This window comes from Rhinoraja longicauda, chromosome 35, assembly GCF_053455715.1.
Source record: "Rhinoraja longicauda isolate Sanriku21f chromosome 35, sRhiLon1.1, whole genome shotgun sequence".
NCBI classification, from domain to species: domain Eukaryota; kingdom Metazoa; phylum Chordata; class Chondrichthyes; order Rajiformes; family Arhynchobatidae; genus Rhinoraja; species Rhinoraja longicauda.
In genome coordinates, this window is record NC_135987.1 from 10,664,661 (window position 1) to 10,687,677 (window position 23,017).

The window sequence follows — 23,017 nt, forward strand, 5'->3', positions numbered from 1 at the left end:
GCGACAAGATTGTATTTACTACATTATGAATTATGTATATTTTTGAAAAGGTGCATAATACAATAACCAGAAAATACTGGAAATGTTCTTTTCTAATGTGAGAATATTGACCTGAAATGCTAATCCTTTAACTCTCACTACAGATGCTGCTGAGCAGTTCCTATTTTCATTTTACATTTGTTGGACATAGCCTCGGGTGTTCCTAAAGCACTTTATGATGAGGTACTTTTAAAGACAGGCACAAAAAGCTGGAGTAACTCAGTGGGTCAGGGAGCATTTCTGGGGAAGTAGGTGACGTTTCGGATGGAGCAGGCTCTCAACCTGAAACATCACCTATTCCTTTTCCCCAGAGATGCTGCCTTACCCGCTGAGTTACTCCAGCTATTTGTGTCTGTCTTCGGTTCAAACCAGCATCTGCAGTTTTTCATCTACAAGAGATAATCCGCATAAAGAACAGTGCAGCGGCTCTATTTACAAAAAAAGTTTTGGTTTAAACCAGCATCTGCAGTTCCTCCCTATGGTTAACATGTACGAGGTATGTTTAAGAATCTGATAATGGGGTTAAGAGGCTGTTCTTGAATCTGGTGGTACATACAATACAATACAATATATCTTTATTGTCATTGTACCCAGGGGTACAACGAGATTGGGAATGCGCCTCCCATACGATGCAATAATTTAAGTAATTTAGACAACAGCAACCCAACGAAACGAAACAATTGTAACAGTTTTAGACAGGGTAAAGTGCAAGTTGATCTATGCGTTGTGGCCATCCGGCTCAGCAGGACTGGTTCATAGCAGCTATGGCCCTGGGGATGAAGCTGTTCCTGAGTCTGGAGGTGCGGGCGTAGAAGGCCTTGTATCGTCTGCCCGATGGAAGGAGTTCAAACAGACTGTTGCAGGGGTGTGAAGAGTCTTTGTGGATGCTGGTGGCTTTTCTGAGGCATCGTGTGTTGTAGCATCCGAAATGCTTTCAAGCTTTTGGCTTTTCTACTCCAAAGGAGAGAGAGTAGAGGGAATATCGGGGGGTGTAAGTGTTCGAGATTACATTGGCTGTTTGGCCAAAGTGGCATGAAGATGGCGTCAAAGGCTGTTTTGCATTCCTGACTGGACTGTGCCCACAACACTGAGGTAATTTCCTGTGGTGAAGGGCAGTCTTATCACGCTGTGACACATCCCAATAGGATACTCTCTGCGGTGCAAATGTAGAAATTGTTGAGGGTCATTGGCGACATGTGGAATTTCCTTGTGTAAGAAAATAACTGCAGATGCTGGTACAAATCGAAGGTATTTATTCACAAAATGCTGGAGTAACTCAGCAGGTCAGGCAGCATCTTAGGAGGGAAGGAATGAAGGAAGGAACCATTTCCTTAGTTAAATGTTTTGAGTAAAAGACAAGTATAAGAATCACACTCAAAAAGCTTGGCTGAGTGCGGTGATAGACAGCAACATTTGTGGGCACATTCAGGATGCTGAAGCAGATATATTAAGTATGTGCCTCTTCATCCTAGTCATCAATGATAAGCTGTAGTTTTCCATGTCTGTCTATGGTGGTCAACCCATACACCATTATGTATCAAGGTGGGGAAAGATTAAGCTGCACTCTTTTCATGGCACCACACCTCATTGTTGCTTATGTTTGTTTCTGAGTTCCCCTAATTCCAGTCGGTGACTCGATGCACCAGCCCTCTGAATCTGCCCATTGAGCCACTGCCATGTGTCTTTGAACTTGTAGCTCCCTCTCCCTCTCTCTCTCTCTGAAGGTGACTTGTGTAACTCGGACTGCTGAGTACATTGTAGGGCAGAGATTTACTGGAGGCAAGGACAGAGCAGGCTCCAAAGTCATTGCATGCGGCGTAGGTACGAACAGATGGGTTCTGCAGACATCAGCCATTGTAGGGATGGGGCATTAAGAGGCACACTGTGAAAGCATTTTCTTATTTAAAATGGCTTCTGAAATGATGCCAACATGGCAGAATAATATACATCCTGTGACTTCAACAACTGAATTAAGATATTGTTCCAGATACCAGGTGGGATTTTTCTATTTTTACGTTTGGTCGGCGCTTGACTGCCAGTGGCGGAAGCTGCTAGCTGTGATCATGAAATACCTTGAAGATATGCACATGCACATTATTATATACAGGCTATTGTATAAGGCTTGTGCAACTCAAAGAATTAAGTTTAAATTCCAATGCAAGCCTGTGGTATTAAATAATTATCTTTATTAGTTTAGTTTAGTCTAGTTTAGAGATACAGTGCGGAAACAGGCCCTTTGGCCCACCGAGTCCGCACTGACCAACGTTCCACGCACATTGACACTATCCTACACACACTAGGGACAATTTTTCTTCAAGCCAATTCATCTACAACCCGTACATCTTTGGAGAGTAGGAGGAAACCGAAGATCTTGGAGAAAACCCACGCGGTCACGGGGAGAACTTACAAACACTGTGCAGACAGCACCTGTAGCCAGGATCGAACCTGGGTCTGTGGTGCTGTCAGCGCTGTAAGACAGTAAGTCTATCGCTGTGCCACTGTCTTGCACTGGTCTTTTTAATCTTGTGCTGGTCTGGTTGTTACACCTACAGAAAGTTATTTATCAATGGGCTGCAGCAAAAGTTAACTGTTTAAACAAAGTTTAAATTGAATGTTGCGTGGATAGTGGCAGTATAACCGAACTAACAATAGACAATAGACAATAGACAATAGGTGCAGGAGTAGGCCATTCAGCCCTTCGAGCCAGCACCGCCATTCATTGCGATCATGGCTGATCACTCTCAATCAGTACCCCGTTCCTGCCTTCTCCCCATACCCCCTCACTCCGCTATCCTTAAGAGCTCTATCCAGCTCTCTCTTGAAAGCATCCAACGAACTGGCCTCCACTGCCTTCTGAGGCAGAGAATTCCACACCTTCACCACTCTCTGACTGAAAAAGTTCTTCCTCATCTCCATCTTGCACAAGCAAGGTACTGTAGGATAAATGTAAAGAAACAAGAGAACGACAAGGATTCCCATTTGTACAGAGTCCTTAACAAGATAGAAATTCCCCAAAGGGCTTCATATGAATGCTATGAAGCACAATTTGACATTTAGCCATGTATTAGGACAGGTGACAAAAGGCTATTAAGGATATTAAGGGGTGCCTTAAGGGAGGTAGAGACCGGAGAGTGGTCTTTCCATTCAGCCCAACATCCCCGTGTAATCTTCCCAAGCGAGCTACAATGCCAGGTCTGTTTCTGAACCATTTCCCCTTGTCTTTGATTCTTGAACATGGATGGCACAGCATTAGTACTGCTGTCTCACAGTTCCGAGACCTGGGATCTGGATTTGATCCCGACCATCTGTACTATGGGCATGCTGTTCGCACTTCTCCCTGTGACTGCATGAGTTTCCTCTGGGTACTCCAGGTCTCCTCCCAAATCTCATAAAACATGCTGATAGATTCATTGTAAATTAATTACACCTGTAATTGAATTAGAAATTGTATCTATAAGGAGAGGTTGGACCGACTTAGAGTGTTTTCTCTAGAGTGAATGAGGTTGAGGGGAGACCTGATAGAAGTATATAAAGTTAAGAGAGGCATAAATAGAGAAGACAGTGAGAACCTATTAAGCTATCCACCCATTCCTTCTCTCCCGAGATGCTGCCTGACCTGATGAGTTACTCCAGCATTTTGTGAATAAATACCTTCGATTTGTACCAGCATCTGCAGTTATTTTCTTATATTAGACAGTGAGAACCGTCTTCCTGGGTGGAAATGCCAAATACCAGAGGGCAGAGCTTTAAGGTGAAAGGAGCAAAGTTTAAAGGAGATATATGGGGTAGGTTTTCTATACAGAGTGTGGTGGGTGCGTGAAACGCGCTGCCAGGAGTGGTGATGGAGGCAGACACGATAGTGGCGTTTAAGAGGCTTTTAACATGTACATGGATATGCAGAGGGATATAGATCATGCGCAGGCAAATGAGATTAGTTTAACTTGGTATCACGATTGGTCCAGACTGTGGGCCGAAGGGCCTGTTCCTGTGCTGTACTGTTCTATGTTCAATGTTCTATTCATGGAAATGTGAGAAAGAATCATTTGCAAGGGCACAGAAAAATAAGGAAAGACAGAACGGCCCCACTTCTGTGCTGTTATAAATCTAAACTCGGATGATCTAAACTTTATGGAGGTAATCCCAAGTTTATGGCTCTTGGCAATGGAAGACGGCACGGTGGTGTCACGGTGGCACAGCGGTAGAGTTGCTGCCTTACAGCGAATGCAGCGCCGGAGACTCAGGTTCGATCCTGACTACGGGCGCCGTCTGTACGGAGTTTGTACGTTCTCCCCGTGACCTGCGTGGGTTTTCTCCGAGATCTTCCGTTTCCTCCCACACTCCAAAGACGTACAGGTTTGTAGGTTAATTGGCTGGGCAAATGTAAAAATTGTCCCTAGTGTGTGTAGAATAGTGTTAATGTGCGGGGATTGCTGGGCGACGCGGACCCGGTGGGCCAAAGGGCCTGTTTCTGCGCTGTATCTCTAAATCTAAATCTAAAAATCTAAATCTAAGACAGGAGAGAATAAAGGTACCATGAATAAGAGGCCAGAGTGAGCAGATTACAGAGATCGTGGAGGGCTGTAAAACTGGAGGAGATCACAGGTAGATCGAGATGGCAAGATCATCACAACTTCAATGAGGGAGACTAGAATATCCGACAGAGAAGCAAAACTTTTGCCTCAGGTCCAAACATGTAACAAAAACAGTAACTGCTGGATACACACAGTGGATCAGGCAGCATCTGTGGCAAAAGACGTAGAGTTAATGCTTCAGATTGTCGACTTTGTTTATCTTTCTACTGATGCCGCCTGACCTGCTGGGCATTTTCAGCAATTTCTGGTGTTCTGATTTTCAAATCAGATATGTTGTTTTGATATAGGTGAAGCAAAGTCTCGGAGGGACGCTTTCAAATAATTCCATATTTACCACTGGAAATATCATGTGGAGCAGAATTTCTATTTGAGCTTCTTCAAAAAGTTGCCTTGCTTTTTTTTCTTGGCAACACAGGAAAGCTCAGCTTTAGATGTTTCAAGTTTTCTTGACAGACAATATTCCTCTCCCATCCGTGCTCTCAGTAACTTCTCACTGTGTAAGATTTCTTCACCTTCATTTAACCTGTGTCCTTTACCAGATGCACATTGAATGGACAATGGAGCTCAACATTGTGGGGAAATTGAAATTCCTCTGTTATGAACCTACATTGGAGGGAAAGCACGATCATGAAAGGCAACTGCAGTTTTCCCAGACACGGGTCGCAGTGAGACAGAGATAGTCAGGGAAAGAGACAGAGACAGACATAAAGAGAGAAAGACAGAGAGAGAGAGGCAGAGGGAGAGATTAGGTTTTGTAGATTTAGTTTAGTTTCGAGATACAGTGCAGAAACAGGCCCTTCGGCCCACCGAGTCCACACCGACCAGCGATCCCCGCACATTCACACGCACTAGGGACAATTTACACTTATACCAAGTATACAAACCCAAGCCAATTAACCTACACACCTGTATGTCTTTGGAGTGTGTGAGGAAACCGAAGATCTCAGAGAAAACCCATGTGGTCACAGGGAGAACGTTCAAACTCCGTACAGACGGCGGCCATAGTTGGGAGCAAACCTGGGTCTCTGGTGCTGCAAGCGCTGTAAGGCAACAACTCTACCGCTGAGCCACCGTGCTACCCTTAAGTAGATTGGTATAAGATTTTAAGATGTTTTCCTCTTCTGTTGTCTCTCTACATGAGTCAAGGTTTCCATTCAGTTTTATGTGGGTGGTATGAATAAGGCTGCATTAATTGCCTATCCTTATTTGTCTATGCTGTGATTACTTTTATAGCCTCTTCAGAAGGGATTAAAATTCAATCAGATAGTGTGGAGTTGGACTCGTGTTGATTCTCTCTGTATTTATTGCCCGACATTAATTACCAGATTTATCAAACTGGCATTCACAATTTGCCATGGAGGGCCTACGTCATCCAACATTGGGAATTCAGCCATCCCTACCTAACCTGGAGTGATATAATTGAGCCTGACCCCCTTCAATCAAAAGGCAGGGGGGCTCTTACAGATAAACAAGAGCACCGATAGTGCAGAGCTAAGGAAAAGTTCACAGCAGATTCATTCATTCTCTCAGACTCCCTCAATGTATCCAAGGAAATGTATGATAGTTGGTATAAGATGCAAGGATGGTGTCCAAAGGTCTAGGTGGTGAAGGGATGCATTTCTAGATGCTACAGAACTGGGAATATGGATGGAGGAAGAAAGTATAAAGATGGAGAGGGTCCACAGGAGGTTTACGAGAACGATCCGAGGAATGATTGGGTTAACGTACGATGAGCGTTTGACAGCACTAGGCCTCCACTCGCTGGAGTTTAGAAGGATGGTTGAAACTTACTGAATAGCGAAAGGCTTGGATAGAGAGGATGTGGAGAGGATGTTTCCACTAGTGGGAGAGTCTAGGACCAGATGTCATCGCCTCAGAGTTAGATGTTCCTTTAGGAAGGAGATGAGGAGGAATTTCTTTAGTCAGAGGGTGGTGAATCTGTGGAATTCATTGCCGCAGAAGGCTGTGGAGGCCAAGTCAGTGGATATTTTTAAGGCAGTGATAGATTCTTGATTAGTTCGGGTGTCAGAGGTTATGGCGGGAAGGCAGGAGAATGGGGTTAGCAGGGAGAGATAGATCAGTGATGATTGAATGGTAGAGTAGACGAATCTGCTCCTATCTCTTATGAACTTGTGAACAACGATGGGATTGCATATTCATGCCCCAATAAATGTACTTCTGTGCCTCCCTTGGTCTTGCATGGTGTTTTACTGCTTCTTGTAACCTAGATATAACTAATAAAGATTTCTATTTTCTTTTTAACCTGGAGGTACTGAAGTGCAGAGAGAGTAGACGTCTGAGAAAGAATTTCAAACCCCATTAATTTTCAGTAGGCTCAGCTATGATTGCCTCGGTCCACACCTACTAATGGGACTGGGCAAGGTTCAGTGCTAATACTGGCTTGCTTCTGCGGCTCAGGTCGATCTAACTGTTAATATCTGTTGTTAAACATACTGAGAATCCATGGGATTTCTCTTTTCATCAAAGGCCCTGGTGTATTACTTTATAAAAGGGACAGTTAGATTACACTTAGCATTCCATTAATGAAAATAAGGAACTAATCTGAAGGACACCATGTTCTTTGATGTGATTTCCTTTCATCTTTTCCCATTTTATGAAGTCTGGACTAAAGTAGCTTTTGATTAGAATTGGTGCGCTGTTCCGTATGTGGATATATTTAGGTTTGATTTCCATTTCATGATGCACCAGCATATTTACAATGAATGGTCAGAAATAGAAAGAAGAATTGAATCCTGAGTTCATTATAGACCAGAACGAACTCTGAAGATCAAAATAAGGATATTGTCTGTAAAGTAGGATGGAAATGATAATGGTTTACTTAGTCTCGACCCAAAACGTCGCCCATTCCTTCTCTCCTGAGATGCTGCCTGACCTGCTGAGTTACTCCAGCATTTTGTGAATAAATACCATAGTTTACTTAGGGGTTTGGGAACTTTGTTTTATTTTATATTAATTATAATGCTCTCATCATGAGGGAATTAAATGTGATCTGGTTTACCACTGAGAATAACTGGTGAATATACTACACTAGTTCAGTTTGAAGAAGGGTCTTGACCCAAAACGTCACCCATTCCTTTTCTCCAGAGATGCTGCCCGTCCCTCTGAATTACACCAGCATTTTGTGTCTAGACACAATATACTAGACTAGTTGTGGTGCTAATATTTTGGTACTCATCTGATCTGCACATTAGTAGAAGTTACATTTTAAAATCTGTGCACAAGTATAATGTTTGACAACTTCTCCTCGTGTTAATTATCTTTTATTTTCCACATCCTCCCCTCCCCTCGCCTTCCCCCTTCTATCTTCTCATTCACACAGGTCAGTATGAAAGTGCAGCTGTAGGGGTAGATCTTTCAGCTCTCATGGCTGCCTTTACCAGTCTACATGGTCATGGCTAATCTTTTACCTCAATTCCACTTTCTACAAGAATTTCCTAACTCTTGATATGTTTAATTTCTTTAAGTCTATCAATCGTGATATTGAGTAGTCACAGATTGATTAGTAGGACTGGCTGTTACAATCCCTAAGGTTTGCACTACAATTGACCGGTGCTGTTCTTGGGGGTGACCACTAGGTGATGTTGCTACCATTTAGACACATCTTCAGTTGTGTACCTCAACGTCACTAGGTGTTTCGGCCTTTTATCACAAGACACCCTCAGTCGAGGCAGGCCCAGCGCAAGGTGATCAGACCTGGGTGTGTGTCTTATGGTTAGCCTCTAGATGGTCACGTGGCAGCCCAGACAGTATCTTTTCTTTTCAGCCACAGCCAGTGACTGCTCCGTTCGGCGGCATTTGCAAGTTCTGTGATTGCCCTCCTTTGGGCCTGCCCTCTGACTCCTACTTCCCTCAGGAGCCTTGCGGTGGAACTGGCTACAAAGCCCCTGCACCCCACCTCCACTGGACGCACTCTTACACTCCAACCTCGCTCCTCTACCTCTACTGCAAGGTTGGAATATCTCAGCCTTTTCCTTTCATATGCCTCGTCCACAGCCTCCTCCCAGGGCACCGTCAGCTCAATGATGAAAACACGCCCACAGGAGTTGGACCAGAAGACGAGCTCTGGTCGCAGGTTGGTATCTGCGATTTCAACGGGGAAGGAAAGCCTCTGGCCTAGGTCAACACGCATTTCCCAGTCTCTGGCTGCGCTCAGTTGGCATGAGTTGAGAGGCGAGGTGGTAGTCTTCCGTTTCTCTCCTTCTCCCGGATGAAGGATGGGATTTGCGGGAATGTTAGCTGGGCACTGATAGGCATGGCGTTGGTGGTAACTCTCTTGCACTCGAGTGCAGCTGCCTAACACCTCAGCACCTGGTTGTGTCGCCAGGTGTATCTGCCTTGTGTTAGGCTGGTCTTACAACCGACCAGGATGTGCTTGAGGTTTGCTGGAACTGCACACAGGGGGCAGGCTGGATCCTCTCCCAGCCAAATAAGCCTTCTGCAGTGCTCTTGGGTTGAGAATTTCAAAGAATCACTATTCTCCCACTGAATAAATGCCTTTCATCTTTGTGCTGAATAGCCGATTGCAAACTTTGAGTCCGTGATCCCTGGTTTTGAACATCACATGCAGGAGAATCATTAACTCTTTATCTATTCTCTCAGAGTTTTGTGTGTTTCCTGATCACATTCTTCTAAACTCGAGAGAGTACAGGCCTGGGCTGCTTAACCTTTCATCCTGCGGCAAGCCAACGAACCACGGAATAAATCTTTGAAATTTCAGTACACTCCCACTTTTGCAAGTATATCTTTTCTTAGAAGGGAGATCAGACCTGATCACATTATTGCAGTCCAAGAGGATCTGATATAATTGGAGCAAGAAGCTTCTACTTTTGTACTCAAATTGTCTTGCAATGAAGGCCAACACACCATGTGGCTTCCTAATTGCTTGCAGTTCCTGCTTGTTAACTTTAAGTGATTCATGTACCAGGACAACCCAAGTTGCACTGAGCACCAACATCTTTCAAATTCTCATCATTTAAAAAATGCTCTGCCTTCTATATATTTTTCCCACTAAAGTGGTTGACCTCATATTATTTTCCTGCAGTATTCCACCTGCCATGTCCTTGCCATTCGTAAGGTCACAAGGTCATAAGGTCATAAGTGATAGGAGTAGAATTGGGCCATTCAGCCCATCAAGTCTACTCTGCCATTCAATCATGGCTGATCTATCTCTCCCTCCTAACCTCACTCTCCTGCCTTCTCCCCATAACCTCTGCCACTTGTACTAATCAAGAATCTATCGATTTCTGCCTTATATCCACTGACGGCCTCCACAGCCTTCTGTGGCAAGAAATTCCACAGATTCACCACCCTTGGACTAAAGAAATGTCTCCTCATCTCCTTCCTAAAAGAACATCCTTTAATTCTGAGGCTATGACCTCTAGTCCTAGACTCTCCCACTAGTGGAAACATCCTCTCCACATCCACTCTATCCAAGCCTTTCACTATTTGTATGTTTCAACGAGGTCCCCCCTCACTCTTGTGTAGGAAAGAACTGCAGATGGTGGTTTAAATTGAAGGTAGACACAAAGTGCTGGAGTAACTCCGTGGGACAGGCAGCATCTCTGGAGAGAAGAAATAGGTGACGTCTCGGGTCGAGAATAAGAAGGGTCTCGACCCAAAACATCATCCATTCCTTCTCTCCAGAGATGCTGCCTGTCCCGCTGAGTTACTCCAGCATTTTGTGTCTACCCCCCTCAATCTTCGTCATTTAGCATGTCTATACAATTCTGAAGCCTCTCTGCATCTTCCTCACAACTCGTAATGTCGCCTTACTTTGTATCATTAGAATACTTGGACATATTACGTCTGAGCTCCTCAGCGATTGATATGATTTGGGACCTTGTAAGAATTGCTGATCACTGCACTGGTCACAGGCTCCTAACATGGAAGTGACTGGTTATTCCTGCTGTCTCTGCCCATTATCAATCCCAGTGAATGAAACCAAAGACCATGCACTCCATTTCTGGCCATTAAACCTTCGACAATTTCAACCCATTTTTCAATCCATCATGAGTCCAATTTGACTTTCCCCTATCCTATTATTTTTAGTTTAGTTTTAGTGTAGAGATACAGCGCGTAAACGGGCCCTTTCGGCCCACCGGGTCTGTGCCGACCAGCGATTCCCACACATTACCACAATCCTACACCCACTAGGGACAATGTTTTACATTTACCAAGCCAATTAACCTACGTACTTGTACGTCTTTGGAGTGTGGGAGGAAACCGAAGATCTCAGAGAAAACCCACGCAGGTCACGGGGAGAACGTACAAACTCCATACAGACAGCACCCGTAGTCGGGATCGAACCCGGCTCTCCAGCGCTGCATTCGCTGTAAGGCAGCAACTCTACCGCTGCGCCGCCGTGCCGCACAAGTGTATTTCCCAAGTGCCCTTTTACCACTTCCTCAGTGACAGACTGCAGTATTTTTTCCTATCACCAATTTCCGTTTTCTCTCCACTTCCTTCTTTAAATAATGAGGTTACATTCGTGACACAAAACATAGATCCGTACAGCGCAGGAACAAGTCCTCTGGCCAACAATGTTTGTGCCAAACATGATGCCAAGGCAAACTCTTATCTGCCTGTACATAATCCATTTCTCTCTATTCCCTGCACATGCATGTGTTAATCCTAAAACTTAAATGCCACTGTCATAGCTGCCTCCACTACCACACTTGGCAATGCATTCCAGTCACCCACCGTACTCTGTGTAAAAGAAATTGCTCCGCACATCTCCTTTAAACATTGCTCCTCTCACCTTAAAGTTATGCCCTCCCGTATTTGATAATTCCACCCTAGAGAAAAGGTCCACCCTATCAATGCCTGCCATGAGTTTCAACTCAAAACGTCACCCATTCTTTCTCTCCAGAGATGCTGCCTGTCCCGCTGAGTTACTCCAGTATCTTGTGTCGACGGTGTAAACCAGCTTGTAAAACAGTTGCCTCCTACGCGATGACTGTCATAATTTTAGATACTTCTATCAAACTTCCAAAGAAAAGATTTCCGAGCCTGTTCAACCTCTCCTTGAAGCTGGTACCGCTGAATGCAGACAGCATTCCGATAAACCTCATCTGCATCCTTTTTAATGCCTCACATCCTTCCTGTACTGGGACAACCCAGACCTGCTTGCAATACTCCACATGTAGACTGACTAAAAACCAATCATCCCAATGGTTGGCAGCAGTTCTAGAATTTATGATATTTTGGAAGATATCATTCAGAGCAGCCATTATTTCCATGGTCTGCACCTATCAAGCACTTAAGGTGCAGGTCATCAGGGCTTGTATACACTGGAATTTAGAAGGATGAGAGGAGATCGTATTGAAACATATAAGATTATTAAGGGATTGGACACGTTAGAGGCAGGAAACATGTTCCCAATGTTGGGGGAGTCCAGAACCAGGGGCCACAGTTTTAGAATAAGGGGTAGGCCATTTAGAACGGGGATGAGGAAAAACGTTTTCACTCAGAGGGTTGTAAATCTGTGGAATTCTCTGCCTCAGAAGGCAGTGGAAGCCAGTTCTCTGGATGCTTTCAAGAGAGAGTTAGATAGAGCTCTTAATGATAGCGGAGTCAGGGGGTATGGGGAGAAGGCAGGAACGGGGTACTGATTGTGAATGATCAGCCATGATCACATTGAATGGCCTACTCCTGCACCTATTGTCTATTGTCTATTTTCTATTGTCCCAGGTTTCACTTATTGCCTTTCAGTTCCATTAATTTCTCCTGTAGTAATTTTTTCCTGATGCTACTTTCTTGAGTTTGTCGAGACCCATTGGTCTCCGCTATTCTCAAGAGGTTTTCTATGCCATGAAGTCAGACACATTGCATTTGTTTATTAATTTCCATCTCCATGCTCCTGGATATCTGTCCCATTTCCATGCTCCTGGATATCTGTCTCAAGCTGCAAGAGGCCGACGTGAACATTTACTGATCCATTTTCTTTTCGCCTGCAGTGTGCAACAGGCAACAGGCTAAATACCCCCTCTGACTGTTTAGTATCCAAGTTATATACAGCACTGATTGCATTCTCTGTCCCACAGAAATCTACTTGTTAACAACTGAGTTGTCAGGGCCCATTACTGTGAAAAGCGTTTCCAGTTGTGACTGATTTAGTGATTAATGAAATATTTAACTGAACAAGGATTTGGACTATCAGACGATAGCGAGAGAATATTTGATTCATTCATTTATGTATAAAGTTTAAGTGCTTTGAGAGATTTTGGAATTCTGTATCGGATGTGTCTTTTTTAATGTATTTTTCCAGAAGTAATATATTTCTCATATTTTCTTATGACATAGAAAGAGGCCATTTGGCCCATTGGATCCATGCTGGCTTTCAGCCACAATCTCATTCCCCCACTTTAGTTAAGTTTAGTTTAGTTTAGCGATACAGCACGAAAACAGGCCCTTCGCCCCACCATGTCCGCACCGACCAGTGATCCCCGCACATTAACACTACCCTAGACACTAGGGATAATTTAAACATACACCAAGCCAATTAACCTACAAACCTGTACGTCTTTGGAGTGTGGGACGAACTGAAGAGCTTGGAGAAATCCCACGCGGTCACGGGGAGAACGTACAAACTCTGTGCAGACAGCCCTCGTAGTCGGGATCGAACCTGGGTGCTGTAACCGCTGTAAGACAGCAAGTCTACTGCTGCACCACTGTGCCACCCAGTCTAGTAGTGGTCTTTTTAATCTTGTACTGGTCTGGTTGTTACACCTACAGACAGCACCCCTAGTCAGGATCGAACCCAGGATTTCTGGTGCTGCAAGAGCTGTAAGGCAGCAACTTTACCACTCCCCCCCCCCCCCGTGCCATATCTGCCTGTAACCTCTTCTGTCTCGCATCCCAACATAGATTCAATCTCACTCTACAGACCTGATTACTGGAGCAGTTCCGCACACTCTGGGTGCAGCACTGTTAGCAGCAGCACCGAGGGAGCCCCACACTGTCAGAGAAACAGCACCGAGGGGCTGTTGTACTCTCCGACAGGCAATACTGAACAAGGCCTGCAGCTTCGGAGGTGCAGTGCTGAGTGGTCATCATTATTGGAAGGGGTTATGCTGAAGGAGAGGCATTAAAGGTGCTATTTCTTTGATGAGGCAGGCAGGGCTGTTTATTTATTTGTGTGGATGTAAAAGATTTCAAGGGATCATCAAGAAGTGCAAAACACAAAATGCTGGAGTAACTCAGTGGGTCAGGCTGCATCTCCATCAAAGAAGTGCAGTTCCTCACCCATCATTCTTCACAAGGAGACATATCAGCCCGACAGGCCCACAGTGGGCTTCATCCAGTTACGGTGCATAAACCAGATGGGTTGACTTTGGTTACGGATGGCATTGGTTGCAAGTCAGAAATCACGGCGTTAGTTTTCGCAAAACATCATGAAATATTGAGACAAGCGAACCAGCACTCCTGCTAAGTATGGTCAGCTCATGACTTTGTTCAAAGTGCTGGAGTAACTCAGAGGGTCAGGTGGCATCTCTGGAGAACATGGATAGGTGACGCTTCGGATCTGAAGAGGGATCGCGATCTGAAACATCACCTATCCATGTTCTCGAGATGCTAGCTGACCTGCTGAGTTACTCCAGCACTCTGTGACTTATTCTGTAAACCAGCACTGCAGTTCCTTATTTCACCACAAACTTTGGCGGTGGACTTTATGCGGCGTACTCCTAATGTCCAAAGTGAAATATGGGGTGAGCGATAAATGATCTCATGCTGACATTGTCCAACAGGACGAAGAAAGAAGCTGAAAATAACTCTTTCACAAATAAACAATTGCACATTAAATTATAGTTTTCGACAGGGCAATCAATAAACTGGGTAATTCTTCAAGGTGTTTGCTTACTTTAGGAATGTTTTGCATATTTATGCCATCATTGGAAGTTTCCAATTTCTGGGCAAAGCTGAAATCATCTTCTTTATTTATAACAATCTGCCTCTTGTGCTTTATTTCAGGCTGTGGAAACAAACTTAGCCTCAAAAGACAGCCACTGGGTCTTTGTAAACGAGGTAAGCTCAAAGCCACTGTTATAAGTGCCAGCAACATAAGGGGTTTATTGTCTGGAAGCTCACATACAGCCAGTAATGAGTGTTATGTTATGCGGCAGTCAACTCTTCAACTGAATGGAGACATGAGTGTATCCCTGAAGGAATTCAATGCATTTACTGGAATTGTCTAATGATTAGGTATCCTGGTCTTTCAAATGCCTGGGTGCAATGCTCACTGCACTTCACAACACTAATATATTTGCCACAGCTTTAAGTTGGATGGGCAAGGTATTGGTTGACAAGAGAATGAACAAAGGCTGCCAATTTAGGGACATTTGATGATTTATCACAGGCCAGTAGAAACAGAACCCACAAAAAAACACTCCGCAAGTTAGACACGAGGGATTGCAGATGCTGATTTTTTTTTTAAAGACACAAAGTGCTGGAGTAACTCAAAAGGTTAGGCAGCATCACTGGAGATCATGGACAGATGACGACACGAGGAAATATGGGTTCCCGAAGGTCCTGGCCTGAAACGTTGGCAATCCATGTTCTCCAGAGACTCAGCAAGTTAGGCAGTATATGTAGAAAGAACAGTTAAAATTTGAGGTCAAAGATCCTCAACTGAAACATCTTCTTTGACTTAATTCTATTTTTCTTTCCACGGATGCTGCCTGACCCGTTGAGGGTTTGCAGCATTTTCTGCTATTCTTTCAAATTTCCAGCATTTGCAGGGTTTTTTTTTTCATTCCTCTTTATTGAGATATTGAGAAATTCGTCTGCCTTCACTCAGACAGACAGACAGACAGCAAGTTTGGCCAAATTTGAAAGCAGGTCTAGCTTACTTTAGTTTAGTTTATTGTCACGTGTACCGAGGTACAGTGGTTTTGTTGCGTGCCTTCCAGTCAGCGGAAAGGCTATAAATGATTACAATCAAGTTGTCCACTCTGTTACAGATACAGAATAAAGGGAATAACGTTTAGTGCAAGATAAAGTCCAGTAAAGTTCGATTAAAGATAGCCCAAGGGTCTCCAATGAGGTAGATGGTAGGTCAGAGCCACTCTCTAGTTAGTGATAGAATGGTTAAGTTGACTGTAAATAAACTGTCCCTGAATTTGCAGGAATGCTTTTTCACACTTCTGACGGTCCCCTGTGTGACACAGTTTGTTATTTTAATTTTTTTGTCAAATGTTGTAGAATTTTGCAGACTGCAGTCCTGAAACTCAATCCACTGTTCCCCCTAGTCCTGATGCTGGGATTGTGAAACCAAGGGTCAATATACAGGGATCCAATATTGATGTAGGCTGCAAGTAATGCCAGTAGAGAACGTATTCTGGCATTTGATGAACTGCTCTTTCTGTTATTTAATTACATTGTTATCCCATTGTTAACAAATGGACTAGAACATTCATTTGAACAGCAAACTCAGGATTTCTTTTCCCCCGAGTTCATTAAACATTCATCGCCAAAAATTCACAGCCCTCTTTAAATTGTTGAGATGATGCAGTAATTACGTTGTGTGCTTGGAGCTTGTTCAATACTTCAAACTGTGCTTTGGTATTTATCACTTATGCCAGTGACATCTCGGGCCATCCCTTTGGTAGTGTGCCAGTCTTCACATGGATGAAATTACAGGACGAATTATTGGTCTACTTGCAGGGCTAGTGGGACAAGGAAATGCTAAGCCAAGTATAAAGCAAATAATAAGGAGACCAAATGGAATAATTCAATTGAGGCATTATTTTTAATTTCAGAGTCACAAATAATGATTCACAATGTAATTTTAGTACGTGGCTTGATTGGAAAGAGCATCAAATGTATGTGTTAAATTGTATTAATGAACAACGTCTGATTGCACTGGTATAATTTACCTCGCCCTGTATTATAAATTAAACAGTTCTACAGAGAATCACAGATTCCAGTCACACCTGAGTATAATAATTAGTCAATGACAAACACATAACACGTTTTATTTTCAAACATCAATTTTTAAGTTGAATATATACTTCTCTTTCATTTTGCGCTCGTTTGTATCATTCACTAGTTTTATGGTAGCGAGAAATGTTCTGATCATCTCGAGCTCTTTAAACAACATTACACTGAAGATTGAACTCGTATGGAAAGTTATTTGGTTGGAATGGCAATTTCAAAAACTCCATTGGCTTTTTAAAAGGCCATGATGTTTTTAATTGTTTGCTTATTCAGCTTGCACAAATCCAATTTTAATTTCATTCTCATTAAATGTGTAAAAAAAAAAGTCAGAAATGAAAGCTGAGCTTTGACTTCACTGTAGCTGGTAGCCGAAACGCCATTTAAACTGTCGTCTGACAGCGATCGCAGTCAGGAAAGGGTAGACCACCCCACTGTGTTCCCTGGACCTTTGCGGTGGCCTTTGTAAAGGTCAGAACCAAGCTGTGTTACTTTGCTATTGACCGTAAATATCCAACTCGGGGCATAATATCGAAGAAAGGTGTACAGAGCAAGATATCAGGAATAAAATAAACCTGTCAAATGGAATGTTAGTAGTCTACTCCCACACAACAAAGGGACTTACAAAAAAGGTGTTAGTAGAGTTTATGGCGTTTTTATGGAATAAAGAATCTTTCAGATTTGGACAGATGTATGGATAGGAGGGGTTTAGAGGATTGTGGGTAGTGGTGCCAACTATCTCACTCCCAAATACGGGACAAGGTGACATCACCACCCCGCGCCCCACATGGTCTCACCCAGCCAGCGGCCACTTGCTCCCGCTCCAACAATGGCGGCCACCCGAGATGGAAGGCGGGTTGCTATGCAACCTCTGCTGGGTGGCGCGGGGGCTACCGGACCTACACATTCCGGAGCTAAAATGTCGGAAACCTGGAGTGTCAGGACCTAAACTGTCGGGACCTACAGCATCGGGGCCTACAGTGCCCCCTGGGCCTAATACGGGACAAGGGCAGTCCCATACGGGACAAACCAATTTAGCCCAAAATACGGGATGTCCCTAGCTATGGTCCAAATGCAGGCAAGTGGACCTCGGCCAACTTGGTCAGCATGGACAAAGTGGGCCAAATGGCCTGTTTTCATGCTGGACACAAAAAGCTGCAGTAACTCAGCGGAACAGGCAGCATCTCTGGAGTGAAGGAATGGGTTTTGGGTCGAGACCCTTCTTCAGACTGGTTAGGGACAAGGGAAATGAAAGATATAGACAGTGATAATAGACAATAGACAATAGACAATAGGTGCAGGAGTAGGCCATTCAGCCCTTCGAGCCAGCACCGCCATTCAATGCGATCATGGCTGATCACTCTCAATCAGTACCCCGTTCCTGCCTTCTCCCCATACCCCCTCACTCAGCTATCCTTAAGAGCTCTATCCAGCTCTCTCTTGAAAGCATCCAACGAACTGGCCTCCACTGCCTTCTGAGGCAGAGAATTCCACACCTTCACCACTCTCTGACTGAAAAAGTTCTTCCTCATCTCCGTTCTAAATGGCCTACCCCTTATTCTTAAACTGTGGCCCCTTGTTCTGGACTCCCCCAACATTGGGAACATGTTTCCTGCCTCTAATGTGTCCAATCCCCTAATTATCTTATATGTTTCAATAAGATCCCCCCTCATCCTTCTAAATTCCAGTGTATACAAGCCCAATCGCTCCAGCCTTTATGTGAAGACATAAAGAACAATGCATGAAAGATATGCAAAAAAGTAACGATGATAAAGGAAACAGGCCATTGTTAGCTGTTTGTAGGGTGAAAACGAGAAGTTAGTGCGACTTCGGTTGGGGAGGTTAATGTAATGGGATCACTGGTCCGCACGGACTTGGTGAGCTGTAGGGCCTGTTTCTGTGCTGTATCTCTAATCTCATCTAATCCAAAAAAAATGGATGCTGAGGTTGAACTGCAGTCCTCGGCTCTCCCCAGACCTGACCTTGATCCAATGTAACTGGAGACATATCCTACATGTGTGATTCCCCCCCACACGCATGAATTAACCTGAAGTTCTGACAGAACTGAATTATTTCAAGCAATGCATCTTGACTGTCCATTCATGATCTAAACTACAATTCTGCTCTCCCTTTTAGAATCTAGCTAGTATCTTGTGTAAACTATTATCTTTAATTGATGCCTCTCGACATTAAAGGTAATTTAACTCTAATTCAAAAGAAAAACTCTAATATTCATCAGCTAATCACCCCCTGTCCATCTGATTTCCTCAGAAATACTAAAGTCCTTTGGTTTCGATCCCTAATCCTGCAAACTCCCTTCTCCTTTCGATACTCTGAATTATACCTGTTGTTTGACTTTTACTTTATTCATTTAATTAATTTATTTAGAAAATTATTGCATTGACTAAGAATAGTCTGCGACTTTTTTCACATCCATCAAGTTTGTCATTTTATGCTTTTATCATTGTTTAATAATTTAACCATAAGCTAATTTCATAAACTCTTACCTTTTATTCTGAAGTCTGAAGAAGGGTCTTCGGTCTGAAGAAGGGTCTCGACCCGCAAGGTCACCCATTCCTTCTCTCCTGATATGCTGCCTGACCCGCTGAGTTACTCCAGCATTTTGTGATACCTTTTATTGATGTATTTTCAGTATTCCATATCCAGTTTAATCTTCCAAATTCATAAAAACCAAATCCAGTTTCTTGCAAATCCCACCTCCTCTCACTAACCCACTAGCTTATCCAACCGGCTTATTCAAAATCTGCCAATTATGTCTAATTTGTATATGGTTTATAGAGAGGTGGAATGATTTCAAGACATCTGGCCATTTGGGTAGAAAGTAGCAAATGGAAGTTAATGCAGATACTTTAGTCAGCTTCCTAATTAAGTAGAAAGTAGAACAATGCAGGGTGGTGTCAATTCATGCAGTTGGGAGATTCAACAAAATAAGGTCAAATGCAATAAATGGAAGGACATCACGAATGGCGGAGAGATAAGGACCTTAGAGTGTAAGTTCATAGGACCTTAAAGTTAGTAGGATAGTAGGATGCTCAGTATGCTTGAATGTATTGGCTGTGATACAGAATATAAAACAGAGGGACAAATTAGATGCTATGCCTGTTACACTGCATTTGAACCTCGGTGTCCATTTCTGACCATGGCATCTGGGCAAAAAGGTGATTGCACTGGAGATGGTGCAGTGGAGATGCCCGAGGCTGCTGCCAGGAATGGAGAACCATAGCTACGAGGATAGATCAAATAGACGAAGGTGTTTTTTTATAATAGAGGAAGACTCAACGGAGATGCATAAAATTATGAGGCACCTGGGCAGACTAAATAGAAAGACACTCTCTCTCTCTCTCTCTAAGATGGGGAATCAAAAGGATGAGAGGGGAGATGAGGTCCAATGATTTTGCCCAGAAGCTGTAAGCAAACTGAGACTCGCTACCTGAAAAAGGAGTGGAGGCAGACAATCTCACCATTTAAAAAGCATCTTAATATCTCCTTGAAAGACTGCAACTTGCAGGGTTGCAGATAAAGAGATGGATGGTAGAATTTTGGCAGCATAGCTCTTTTTCTTTATCATGCAAGGACATGATCGGCTGAATGGCTGCCTTTGTGTTGTCAATTGTCTTTGATTCCATGATATTCTTCTGCTTTCCTCCAACTGCACCAACATTTTCCTTTAATTCTCAAAGAACCTCATCTTCTTGCCATTTTAGTGGGCAGAAACATTTAAAACGAAAAATAACCAAAATCTGTGAATTGATAGATGAGATATATTCTGCATTTTTATGGTATCATCACACATACTGTTCCCCCAAAACACTGATTACACTGCGAGAGGCATAGCGAACGGCGGGTTTTGCTTACTAAAATGGCGGACGTTACGCTCCTTTGCGTACTACACTTCAGCATAGGCGATATCAACGGAGTGGTCCATCTTGCTCCTCTAGTATCTTTGGTTCACACTGTTTATAAGCTCCCTCTGTAAGGACAGAAATCAATTTTCGATGCCACGTTTGTTCCTGCTTCCAGAAATTGATAAAATTACAAGGCTGCATCTGTTGATTTACTCCAGTCTCTTAGTTCCCGATTCACTCTAGCAATTCTTAGCAACATGTTATAATTGATTTCTATCAGACTGACAAGTTTTGCAGCAGTGCTATACATCTGCGAGACATGTCTCGACTCTTCTACCACACGTTGTCTTGGATGTTCAATACATTTGTCCAAAATGTGTACTATCACACAATGGATCTATTACATTTCAGCCGGTTTTAGTTCCACCTAACTATACCTTTACTAAAGATTTAGTAAATACCTTTTTGGGATGTATTCAGCTAGCTGATGTTCCTGTAATTGCTACACTTACTCTTGTCTCCTTTTTGAAAATTAGTGCTTTCATTTTACGCAGCCTTTGGGCACTTGCTGCTCTTTTCGAGTCTTGTCAAATCATTGCTGGATCGTTTCTACAATATATTCCTTCCCCACCTAGCAAAATTTGCAGTCATCAAAATTCATTTCTTTATTCTTTCTCAAAAGTACATTTAAATTCTTTAAATAAAAAAATAACTGCAGATGCTGGTACAAATCGAAGGTATCACAAAATGTTGGAGTAACACAGCGGGTCAGGCAGCATCTCAGGAGAGAAGGAATGGGTGACGTTTCGGGTCGAGACCATTCTTCAGTCTGAAGAAGGGCCTCGACCCAAAACGTCACCCATTCCTTCTCTCCTGAGATGCTGCCTGACCTGCTGTGTTACTCCAGCATTTTGTGATACTTTAAATTCTTTAAGAAAAGATAAAGCTTTAGAAATGCTCGACGGGTCAGGCAGCAGTTGTGGTGACGGAAAGGCAATTGAATTCCTTGATCTTCAAAGTGACCTTGCAGCAACTAAAGACAGTCAGCACCCTCACACTGTGGAAAAAATGTTAGAAGGCATACAAGGAAAAGGAATAGCGGAAATGAGAAGAGGGAGTATGTCTGCATTTATGGGAGAAATAAAATATATTGAATGAATTGATGAAAAATCTGTGTTTCAGCCAGTTTGTTGATGTTACATGTTGGGAGGACTTGTGATAGGAGACAGCTTCCTCAAGTGCACTGAAGGTCACCTATACCAGAATCAGAGTTGTGCAGAGATGGCAAAGGACATTGTTGAGGTGCCAAAGAGACGATTGCTGAGCAGTTGTTGCTCGTTGTGTTTGTGGAGGTTTCTCCTCCTACACCCGAAGAAATCACTTCATTTTGAGCATGTTGCATGAAAAAGAGAGAACTTTCACCGATAATAGTCACAAAAAGGGTGGTGGGTGTATGGGACGAGCTGCTAGAGCAGGCTGTTGAGGCAGGGACTATCCCAACGTTTCAGAAACAATTAGGCAGGTACATGGATAGGACAGGTTTGGTGGGATATGGGCCAAACGCGGGCAGGTGGGACTAGTGTAGCTGGGGCATGTTGGCCGGTGTGGGTAAATTGGGCCGAATGGCCTGTATCCACGCTGTATCACTCTATGACTCTCTTGACATATCCCAGGTTGGTGATGATGATGATGATGATGATGAGGACCTCAATACATCATTGTGTTTGACACCCCACAGCCTCACTTCAGAGACTGCCTGTGGAGGGAATGAGCAAACCTGTTCAAGGGATGTGTGTCACAGGGAGATTAACCAACACTCACTCGTGTAACACAGACGCAGGGATTGTAATAGGGAGGCTCACCGGTATCAGGGTGTGCTCGTCTGCACAGCCCGAGAGGACTTGGATGATGACTGTGATTGAAGTGTCCCCATAATCTAGCTGATGTGGAAGCACAGGGAGACAGTCAGTGAGATGGTCAGAGCTGCCTCAGTGCAGGGGCTGTTAAGGGGTGTGGAGGACCCCATCTCCAAGCCCCTGTGGGATGTGGTGCGGAACAAGACAACCATCATCTCCATTCAGGATGTCTTCCCAAGAGATCAGCGCCAAACAGCATCTGAGGAGAAAGAAAGCCGTGCAGTGTCCCGTTAAATCAACACAAATGCCTCAAAGCAGCACCAATGGTTGCCCAGGGAGTGGTGAACACAGGCCACAGATTGCAGTAACACTCTCCCTCCTTCTCCAACACAGTAGGCAATGTGTGTTGTGTGTCATTGTTAGTGTCAAGCCGCACCAAGCTGGGGTGGATTGTACACCAATGTACCCAGGCCACCTTCCTTCAGCTGGCTATTTAAGTTTAGGTTTTGGGTTTGAAGCTTTGTTTTACATGCTATCGAATCAGATCATATAATACTACACATGAATCCAATCAAGTCAACCTCAAGTACCAAAGGAAAACAGGTGAAGATACAAAGTGCAGTATCTAATTCGACGCATTGTTTGCATTGTAGTGTATCGGTCCCATTGACAAACTCCAATGTTTGCAATGGGGTAGAGGTGAATCGGGCAG

At 43.7% G+C, this 23,017-nt stretch overlaps 1 protein-coding gene across 1 annotated transcript in view; it reads left to right on the forward strand.

Moving 5' to 3' along the window:
* Nucleotides 1–23,017, forward strand: part of LOC144609908 (glutamate receptor ionotropic, delta-1-like) — a 751,523-nt gene that overhangs the window by 512,831 nt on the left and 215,675 nt on the right. The window contains 1 exon segment of the mRNA XM_078428307.1: nt 14,622–14,675. Within this exon segment, the coding sequence (XP_078284433.1) occupies nt 14,622–14,675 (54 nt within the window).